The 10,652-nt window shown below is 32.3% G+C and overlaps 2 protein-coding genes and 1 long non-coding RNA gene across 4 annotated transcripts; 1 reads left to right on the forward strand and 2 right to left on the reverse strand.

Annotated features, from left to right (window-relative positions):
- Window positions 1-328: 328 nt before the first annotated feature.
- LOC141459616 (coiled-coil domain-containing protein 25) lies at window positions 329-3,241 on the reverse strand. Of its 2 annotated transcripts, XR_012461528.1 has the most exons (7): window positions 3,082-3,241; window positions 2,959-3,006; window positions 2,781-2,872; window positions 2,503-2,682; window positions 1,225-1,427; window positions 577-738; window positions 329-417 (listed from the first exon to the last, which is right to left on the reverse strand). XR_012461528.1 is itself a non-coding variant. In XM_074138865.1 (6 exons), exons 1-6 carry the CDS (start codon window positions 3,104-3,106, stop codon window positions 663-665), a joined length of 624 nt encoding a protein of 207 aa, XP_073994966.1. In that variant the 5' UTR covers window positions 3,107-3,241; the 3' UTR covers window positions 329-662. The 2 variants fall into 2 exon arrangements, 1 of the variants encoding a protein (XP_073994966.1); XM_074138865.1 differs by having other exon boundaries at window positions 329-738.
- Window position 3,242: 1 nt separating this feature from the next.
- LOC141459617 (uncharacterized) lies at window positions 3,243-6,171 on the forward strand. The gene is made up of 2 exons (XR_012461529.1): window positions 3,243-3,658; window positions 6,043-6,171. It is a non-coding gene; the product is annotated as an uncharacterized lncRNA (long non-coding RNA).
- A 227-nt stretch (window positions 6,172-6,398) lies between these two features.
- Window positions 6,399-10,647, reverse strand: LOC141459610 (uncharacterized). The gene is made up of 5 exons (XM_074138849.1): window positions 10,429-10,647; window positions 10,144-10,340; window positions 8,738-8,876; window positions 8,536-8,625; window positions 6,399-8,054 (listed from the first exon to the last, which is right to left on the reverse strand). The coding sequence occupies exons 1-5, from the start codon at window positions 10,498-10,500 to the stop codon at window positions 6,804-6,806; spliced, it is 1,749 nt and encodes a 582-aa protein (XP_073994950.1). The 5' UTR covers window positions 10,501-10,647; the 3' UTR covers window positions 6,399-6,803.
- Window positions 10,648-10,652: the final 5 nt, after the last annotated feature.

Genomic DNA, 10,652 nt, shown 5'->3' on the forward strand with positions numbered 1-10,652 from the left:
CAAAATAGTCCCTAAAGAAAATATGTTGTTAAATAATCTCGAGTTAGCAGAAAACCGCTGCACCAGAAGCGTGAATATGATGAACGATCTTTTTTATTTTAGATTCTGTACTTTTACTACTCCAATCAGATAGAATCTACCGCATCAACATAGTTCTGAAACGCCATTCTTTCTTTGAAAGTAGATTATTTTAGAGAATTCAAATTAAATTCAACTAAAATTAGTAAACATTCCAAGTTTGAACAGAAAATCGATAGGGAAAGTAAATGCGAGTGATTCATATCGATTTTAAGTAATCGAAAATAACTTTTCCAAATAAAAATAAGTCTTCAAACATAGTTTTATCTTTATTTCACATAGATCTGTACCAATTAACATTTTCATAAAAAGAAATTCGTTATTAAAAACAAAAGATGCCTGAAAAAAGAAGAATATATAACTATTGAAGAAATAAAGTTCTTTTACTTGGAAGAATTAAAACAAAAATATCCAATTTTAACGATATTATACATAGTTTCTTATATACAGAATTTTCACCATCGAATAAATCCATTACTTTTTTATATTAATTCTAACCTTTTTTAATGGAATTCCTGTGTATGATGTATCTTACATAATTTGGCGAATCAAAATATATTTTGATCATCGTCGTAAGTTATATTTTACATAAAGTCATCAGAATCATTTCCATCTTTGTTGGAAGTCATATTTTCTGGTTTCATCAATGTTGTATAACTCCTAATGTAAACATTGAACACAAATTTTTTGGTTACATTAAAAGCAAACGGGAAATATTTTAATAATGCAAATTAAAAAATATTAAATAAATGAAAATTAATTTCTCAACTTGAAAAGGAAGTTTTGATAGAAATACTCTGTAAATTTGAAGAAAACGTTTACAAAATAAATGTTTACCAGATAGGTACATCCCACTCTCTGGAGCAACTCACTTTATCCTACAACGCTCTTCTGGATTACTGAGTACTGGGAGCTCTATCCCACAAATTAAGAGGACCAGTCTCACCAGGGAAGTATTAGAAAGAAAAAGGAACTTATAACCAAATACCCTACTACACTCTTTATCCCAATATGCTATCCCAAACATCCCAAAATAAGTATCTAGGATATGCATCCCTTCAACCCTGATAGCATTCAACCAGGCTCTAGAGTTTGCCCAAAGAGTTGCGCATACTTAACTGAAACGGCATTATTAAGATTACTTACCTCAGTTCAGCTTCTTCTTTTTTCCTTTTCTCCTCTTCCTTCTGCTTCTCCCGGAGCTCCCTCTGGATACGCTTTTTGTCTTCCCGCTCGCGAGCATCTCTTGCCTCTCTTTCAGCACGCAAATCCGGGTGTTCTTCTCTTTTAGTCTTGTTCAGTCGATTCACAATTTCATTTATTCTTTTGGCTACCCTTAATTTTCTTACCTATGATTACAAATTTTTTAAAAAAAACCTTAGTGCTACATGTAATTCATAAATTCATAAAGTTTCTGTTCCCTTGGGAGTGCTTTGCATAACTGTAGACGGGTTTAAGAGAGAGAATATTCTAGTCGTTAGCCTCGATATTTTCCGGACTTGAAGGATGTATCCTTCCCAAGATGTAAGAGAATAATCAATTTCTAGGCTTCAGAAAAAACACATCCGAATTTTACTCCATTTATTACATTAATAATAAGTAGAATCTCTTTTCATTTTGTTGTTGAATGCAGTCGAAATTAACTAGACACTGGAGGTAGGAGATTAACTGAATACAGGAAGCAGATATCACTGTGTGCCCTGGATCCTAAACAGCTGAGGTAATGTCAAGACAAGCACCAGAACCATGTAGCGAGATTGCTAACAGATTTCTTTAGGAAGAGAAAGTCTGCAGACTGCACAACTATCCTTCGAATGAACCTCTCAGAACAGAGGCAAGCGAAGATCGTTTGTGGAACTGTACGAAGAATTGACCAAGAATTTATTTAAAATCTAAGTTTTAATTGAATTACTTTTCCTAGAAACATTCCTAAAGTGAGCTAGGTTATTTACTAATCTAGAATTCTCTTAATAAAGGGAGGATGAATGCCGGGAGTTCTATTACTGCCAGTTCCTCTCCACTTCCTAAGACTACCTTAGTCTACTCATATTAATTAAGGGGAGCCAACCTCAGAACATCTAGGGCGAGAAAAGAAGTTTAGGAATAAAGGGAAGGGCTCTTTCTTTTGCCGGCTCCCTGCTTTCCCTGAAAAGGGCTGAGTAAGTTATCAAATTTGGGAAAGGAATATACCAAAGTTTCTGATCCCTTGGGAGTGCTTTGCATAACTGTAGACGGGTTTAAGAGAGAGAATATTTTAGTCGTTAGCCTCGATATTTTCCGGACTTGGAGGATGTATCCTTCCCAAGATAAACATACATTAGCACCACTGTGTACAGTGGCGGCCCTCATTGAAGCTTAGTAATCATATTTTTAAGTATATCAGTATTTACGGCAGCAGAGGATAAAAAATATTTTAAGAGTAACCTCTTTATCCTTATGATAAGCTACTTGTCCAGGTTCCATTCCATCAGTTTTCTTTAAATTTGACCACATAGTGTACACAATGTCCACATCATTCATTTTATTTCCCATAATACTGTTTGCCTTGACCAATTGAGCAGCATCTTCCAATACTGCTGTCGGTATGTCATCTATTGATTGACCCTGTGCAAATCACGAAGTGTCATCATTTTTTTTGTAACAAATTTTGAAATACACACTTCATCTGACAAGGTAAATTGATGCATATTAATACATCTTACCTCTCGTAACCTTAAATAAACGTGCGCTGAAGAGACCTTATCCACATGAAACCATACATCTTCCGGCCAACCCCATTTGATTAAATCTTCGTCTATAAAATGTTAAAGTATTGGCTGGCTTATACGCATACTCCATTCGGATAAAAGTGTGTAAATACTGAAAGAAACAATTACTTACTTTCGTACTTATCAAATCCCATAAACAGTGTAACAGGTGGAGATACAACTGAAACATTACATTATTTGTTTAACTAAATTTTCAATTTAAAAAATTAATGGAACATATAAGTTTTGTACGAACCTTTGCTTTCAAAGTAGTAAACCATTGTGGACGTCTAAGTTAAATAAATAAAACCCATAGAATTAAAATAAACTACCCTTTCTACAAATTTTATAACCTCAGGTTATACTCTCACAACATGTTAACCTTTCAAATACTAACATTGCAAAGAGCATGTAGATTACTTTCTTCAAATGTCCAGAATCCTATGCAATTTTTATTATAGATTAATTTTTTAATTAAATTAATAATAAAGAAAATTATAAAAGGTACAAAAACGGGAATGTAATCTTTGTGTAGAAATTATTATTTTTTAATTATAATTAATGCTGAGTGAATGTAAAAACTTTTATTAATTCTTAATTTTAAGTTTCAAGAAAATTCATTGACGTAAAGTTCTTTAAGAAAGAGTTAAAGAGTGTTCGGACTGATTTTTGTTTTTTTTCAAAAATCTTCCATCAAGTGGATATATACGGCATTGAAGTTAACTACCTTTTTAACTTTAACACAAAATCCAAAGTTTCAAGAAAATATCTTTCATAAACTGCGCTAAGTGAAAGTCATGTTCATAAAAATTGTTCAAAACAATTTTTATAAGGTATTTTTTTTTTTTACGTATTATGTAAAATTTAAATTAAAAAGTCACTGCAAAAAGTGATCTTATATTCGATGATACCCAACTAGATATATCAGCATAAAAGTGTAATTTCATCTATATCTCTTGGGTTCAATTTGTAGAATCTTGCACAGGCCATTCCTCGCCAAACTAGAGTCCAAAGATCAGTGGCTCTTCTTTCACCAAACAAAACCTGCATATTTCTGCGAACCCAGGAATGATTTTGTCACTCCGCAGAAACGTTTTAAGTCATGCACAGGTTTGTTTGAACCTTATTTGACTTTATTCGTCCGCTCATTATTGCCAACATGACCTGCGTTGCGCTGTTATCCAAAATAAAGGGATCTAATTGTTGTGGCTACCATTGCTATGAACCAAGTGAAGTCCCACATTAACCAGAAATTGACCTGTTAGGGCACTAATGTCCTTGATCCACAGCCTGGCCAAGTCAAAACGATAATTTTCTCGTCACGCGATTCCATTTAAATTTGAAGTGAATTTATTTTCATGGTTGCACGTTTTAACTAAATATTTACATAAAATTCTGAGAATTGTTGAAAGGAATTTTATTATTATTAATAATATTAGCTCACAGAATAAAGATATTTATTTAAGAGTCAAATGGAAATTTTAATTATTGCTTAAACAGAAAATTATGTTTCATTTTAAGTAATAGAGATTTAAGTTATTAAGGCAATTAAATTCTCATTTATTACTATTATTACCTGAAGTAATTTAATAAATATTACAGTTCAAATTATAGGCAACTGTCATTTCGTAAGTGAAAAACTGTACAAATAATACATAATAAGTTTATCTTATAATTATATGTTTGAAATATTTAAGTTACGATTAAAATAAATAAATAATTATCAAAGTGATCTTTTCAGTGACTCTGCACAATTTTGTGGACATTAAGATCTGTTTCAAGTGTTCATTCTTCTTCTCGGAATTTGGATAACGTTATTGAATAATCATTATACAATTGGCCGGCCAGTTATTCAACCAATTTGACTTCTTAGACCAGTAGTCGGCAAACTTATTAGCCAAAGAGCCAAATATGAACATTACAACAATTTAAAAAAAAATTGGGAGCCAAATCTGCTTGTTTAGTAAACTTTTATTACACTAAATAAGTAGTACACTAAATAATACTAAATTTCATACTTAATTAATATTTATTAATGCGAACAATGTGCTTGCATCTCCTTGGAAAGTTTGAGTAAGTCAGGTTTGTATGTTGTTGTTTTTAATTTTAGGCATGATTCCAAGTTCTCATCAATAAGACGACTTCTCAGTTTACTCTTGATAATGTTCATGCTTGAAAAAGATTGTTCGCATATATATGTAGAACCGAAAAGGGAAAGAACAGCAAACGCGAGCTTTTTCAGCTGATCGTAAGAGTCAGGAATACTATTCCAAACGTTGAAAATGATCATGTCTTCCTTCTCCAGGTCATTCAAAGCTGACCCCACTTGTGTTGTGAACTAAGATCACATTTTTTCTTCTCCAATATTTCCAATTCAACACAAAGACGGTCGAATTTAGAGCGCCATATCTCCTTGTTTTTTATTTAAATACAGCAATTGTATTTCAAAGCTACCAATGTCAGTTTCAAAAGGAGAAAATTTCAACTCGGTTATCGTAGCATTAAGAGGATTTTTGACAAATGCTAAAGTTACTCTGCTGTTTTTAAATTCCAGAAACCTGCTATAACATACGAACAATTTCAGCCGGTAGCTTGTACATGGTTTGTGTTTACGTTTACGAAAACTAATAAAATTAAACTCGATGTTCGTTACGTATTTTTACAACAATATAAAATTTTAATTACCTATCTATCTTTTAACTTAAACAAAAAATTATACATGTTCTCGATTTATAGAAGAATTTTAATTTATCAAAATAAGATGTAATTTTTTTCTTACCAATTTTTTTTTAAATGAAAATATTATTGCATCCGTGGATATTTGTGCCAGAGCCGCACTTAAGGATCCAAAGAGCCACATGCGGCTCTGGAGCCGCACTTTGCCGACCACTGTCTTAGACCAATGATTCGTTATAGTAGAAAGTACTTGAAAATAGCTGGTATTTTGAAAGAGTCAAACAGAAACTTTGTTTAAAAGAGAAAATTATAGATATTAATGTAATTTCCTTTTCTTAGCAGAACAACATGACCTGCTGGTTTCAAATCTATTTCCTTTAGTATCTATTTATTTCTAAAATTCGAGTGGTTTCAGCCCGCTAAGTTCTGTCCTAATCAATTAGTAACTTCGTTTAGACGTAACATTATAATATCTAGCATACGGTATTTATTTGTAATCTAAAAATAAAATTGTTATCTTTAATCGATTAATTTGTTTTAGATTATTGAAGTAGAAGTTCGATCTACAATGATTCGGAAAAAGCAGGGGATACAGCAGGATGGACAGACTGAATTTGCGTAATTATTTAGCTCCTGGATAAAAAAAACAAGGCTTCTGACGCAATGACTTTTAATGACGCAGACAAGTTTTTTAGGAAATCTGCAGCAAGTGAAAAAGTTTTATAGAGGCTATTAAAAGTGACTTCAGTGCTAAGCCTGTCAAAATTATTATTTAATTAATTAATTAATTTTAGATTATTGAACTCCATCTTACTTTCTGGTTTTTAAACCAATTTTTATTTCTTTTATTTTTAGTAAAATAAAAAATTGGAATCCTCGTTGCCCTGGTAACATTGTTTTGTTTTGTTTTTTTCTAAAGAATTCTATGAGAACTGCAACTTGAAGTATTTCTCTAAAGTGCCGCCCCCCCAAGGCACAAAAGTTAAATTTCCGCCGTCTAAAAAATATCAAGTGATAATAAATTTGAAGGAAGAGTTGGAAAAACAAAAATTGCGATTTTACAGCATACAGAATTGGAGTTTATTATTATGGCGTCATTATTATTGATGGTCGGAATTCAATAATGAATCCAGACAGAGGGGGACATCATCATAAACCTTCTTTGTTTTTAAGAGAAAAGAAGATACCTGTCTGGAAACCTGCCTTGCTAACCACAATATCTATCATGTTTTTTTGCGTACTATGGTTATTAAATTACTTCACAGCTGATTCTTCGGTTCACCATTTTCTGCTTCACTTTTCTCACTGAACATTTTCATCATTAGATTCTTGATTTTCTCTCATAGATTCAATTAGATCAATGTCCAGCTCGTCCATCCAGTCTTCTTCCTTTATTTCAGCTATAACATTCTCAACAGATTCAAAGATTTTTTCTATTGTCTTATTAGTATTCTCTTCCTCATTATCAGTTTCTTTAAAAGTTTCCTCTTCCTCTTGTTTTTCTTGAACGGATTCTTCGCTAATATTTTCTTCACATTGTGTTTCTTCAAAGTCTTGGCTGATAATTGTATCAATTTCATCAGCGGCTACTTCCACCATATTTTTACTTAGCGTATCTTCTTTTAATTCATCTTCCTCTAGTTCCCCAAAGCTTTCCTCTTTTGATTGTTCTTCAATCCCTTCTTTCACTACCTCCTCGGTTTCTTTTTGAACATTATTATCAATATGTCCATTTTCTTGTTCAGTCAGACCCCAAAAATCAAAATTAATTTCATCTGAATTTGATTTTTCATATTCTTCTCCTATGTATTCTTGAAGTTCAGTTGGAGGAATTTCTGCTTGCTCTTCAGATCCATTTTCTTCTTTCTCTGCCGCTTCACTAGTAAGTTCAGCTTCTTCTTTGACGGACTTTTCTTCGTATGAAACTTGATTTGAATAATTTTCTACTGGTTCTTCTTCCTCATCCATTTCAAAGGTCTTTCTGTATTCTTCTTTTAATAATTGATCAAAAAAACTATCAGTTTCTTCGTCGGATTTTTCTTCGCTCTTTGCTAATTCCAAACTTTCTTCGGCTTTCAATGATTTCTGTTCATCATTAGAACTTAGTTCTTCTTCATCTTGCTCTTCATTAATCTTCAACTTTGCAACCTCCTTTAATGTATTAATTAATGTATCATTTTCTATTTCCTTTTCCAGCTGATCGTATTCTAGTTTATCAGGACTTTTCAGTGTTAATGTTTCACTCCTGGATTTTCCTAATTTGGAAAATTTCCTAGGAAAGGATTTACACTCGCAAAGTTCCCTTTCTAGGACCCTTGTACCACTTTGGTTTGTCATCAACACTTCCGTCCTGGATGGAAATTTAACGGCTAAAGTCAGTCCATCTTTTGAAAGGTAAATACTTTGCGTCTCTTCCATTAGTTCTCGTTTGCGTCTACGTCGCCGTTGTCTTTTTTCTACGTCCACATGTTGGCGAATGGAGCTTCGCTTTTCTGGTCTGTTCCAAACTTTTCCTCTAAATTCTGGACGATCTTCAGAACAGCGAAATTGATACTGCAAGAGAAGTATATTAGAATTTTAATTAAAGACTATTTTATTTTAATTTTTCAATTTCACTATTAATAAAAGATTTACTATAAATGAAGTACTTTATATCAGCTTATTCTGCTTCATCACTTTTACGGTTGTTTTAATTTCTGTGTCAGAAATTATACAAAACCTACCATACATCCAGGATTCTGGGCAGTTTCTCGTCCTATCCCTCTTACATTATGTAATTGATGTAAGAAGAATGCAGAAAGCATTGTGGGCCTAATTTTAGACTAAGTTGTTGATATTATCACTTGTAGAGTCTTTCTAAAATAGAAAGGAACATTGGAAAAGAGGATTTTTACAGTGATGGATAGTGTTCTCTGTAACGAGGGAACAATGTTCAGAGGCTGGCAATGCACTTAAAAAAGCTGCAGGCGCCAATGACTTCAGATGTTGTTGCATCTTAAATTTATACATATATTGAAAAAGCAGTCCAGCCAACCTGTTTTTCCCAATCTGGTGGTGTTTCTGCTCTCCTAGTAATCCTTTCCTTAGGTGGAGGAAATGGAATTCTTTCTTCCGGTATAATTTCCTATTCAAAAAAACAATAAAATAAACACAACAAATCTAGATTATTTCCTAACACTTTTAAACAAAAAAATATAATGTATATATTACAATATATTATCTAATATTTAGCTCACCACTTTTGGAAACCTCTGTGGACTGCAACCATAACATCGTTCTCTTCTTGAGTGTGGCTGATCTTCTTCACTAAGATCTGTTTTCACTCTTCTCAGACCCTTTCTTCGCACTTTGTATACGCCCACTCTTTGCAAGAAACTGATTGAATAAGAAATATTTAATAAGAATAGAATAATTTTCATTTAATAAACTATCTGGAATAGTTTTGGAAAATGTTTTTCTCTTTCACAACATTTTAACGGGGTCTGAATCTTCTGAAGCCGGTCAGGTTTCAGATCCATGAACTTCTTTAGTTGCCTTGCCCATATTCTAAAGATCCTGTAATATCATTTAGTTGGGCCTTTCTATACAACTTAATAAATACGCGCATTTGAACAAACATTAAAAGGGAGGACTAGCTGCGCGCGCATCGTTCCCGCTTTCAAATTTAACTTCCTTTGAGTTTTTGATTTTTTTAAGACAATTTATTCACATGAAACCCAAAACTCCATTTTCTAAAAACCATTTCTATTGATCTATTGAATTCAAAAGTCCTCATAACGGATATTGCAGGGAAAAACACGATATGAAAAATGTTTGTTACGAACGCTTATCGCTTTTAGTTAATCACTTACTGATCGGGTAAAAGGAAGCATAAAAAGAATTAAGTAAATAATTTGCGAATGTTCTTCTAATTAGTGTTATGCACTAAGGAAATTAATGGAGATAACAGCTGCATGATGTGTTAGTTAACTTTACAGCTAATAATAGATTTCATCAGATGAAGGAAGTTGTTACTCATTACTTATATTAGATTTGTTTATACATTTTTACAAATTATTTTTTATCATTAAATATAAATCCATTTACATTTAGCTTTAAAAACATGGTAGTGTTTAAATAAAATTTAAGTTAACAAAACTTGTTTTTCCTTACTGCAGTAAGCAGATTTTTAATAGATATATTTTCCAACTTTTAACATTTATTGAACTTATCCAGTTATGCTGAGGTATTAGGTTCAGACTTCTTTAAATTTCATTTCTGGAAATCAAATGTGAAGTTATACTTCGTCTTGCTTCGTCAAATCCCTTAAATTATATCTTCTGATAATAGAATAAAACAATGAATCTGATTATGTAAATCGTTTTGAAGGTTATCGATATATTCACAATTCTACATTTTTGATATTTACTTTAGTTTTTTTACGGGAAGGGGCCTATTTTTGTTCTGCGCATGAAGCTTTAACCATTCTAAACGAGTCGGAGTAAACTCACTCAAATTCAAAAATCTGACACGATCAGATACTCCTTGTTACGGTCATGACCGTGAAATACCGGTTCTTTAGCTATCCAACTGTCACAAATTACGTACCTTTTAATTTCACAATTATAGAAAATATTACAAAAATAAGAAGAATAATCATTACTTTGGTGGAGGTTCTTCCCAGAAATGGTCTACCCTCGTTGTCCTCATAATATTACTTAAATGTTGCAATAATGTGAAATTATCGCTAACAATTTGTGAACATCTTTCGGCTTCTTTCTGTACCTTCTTCAGCTTACAAAACACGTGAGGTCTTTGCGGTGGTGGTGAATTGTCAATAGCTGGTAAAGCAGTTTGAACCTATGCAAAAAAAAATAAATGTTTATTTTTATAATTATTTTAACTAAGATAAATCTATTTACTTTTTCTTTTTTTAAAAAAAAAACACCTTTTCCCGATGGTATATAAAACGCCTTTCTTGCCAAGGGCGCATTAATAAATTTTCACGACGAGTTAACATGTTACTAGTGTAATATTTTGGTTCATTGTCCTTAGTAACAAATAAACAAATATACTAGTGGTGTTCTTTGGTGATATCTTGAATTTAATTTAACTGAATGGTGGGTGAAAGTAAAGAAACGGGTATTGATAGTCAAGGCGATGCGTCTTGCA

The sequence above is a fragment of the Rhodnius prolixus genome, unplaced genomic scaffold, assembly GCF_049639745.1.
Source record: "Rhodnius prolixus isolate KJV_2025 unplaced genomic scaffold, Rpr scaffold_17, whole genome shotgun sequence".
Taxonomy (NCBI): Eukaryota; Metazoa; Arthropoda; class Insecta; order Hemiptera; family Reduviidae; genus Rhodnius; species Rhodnius prolixus.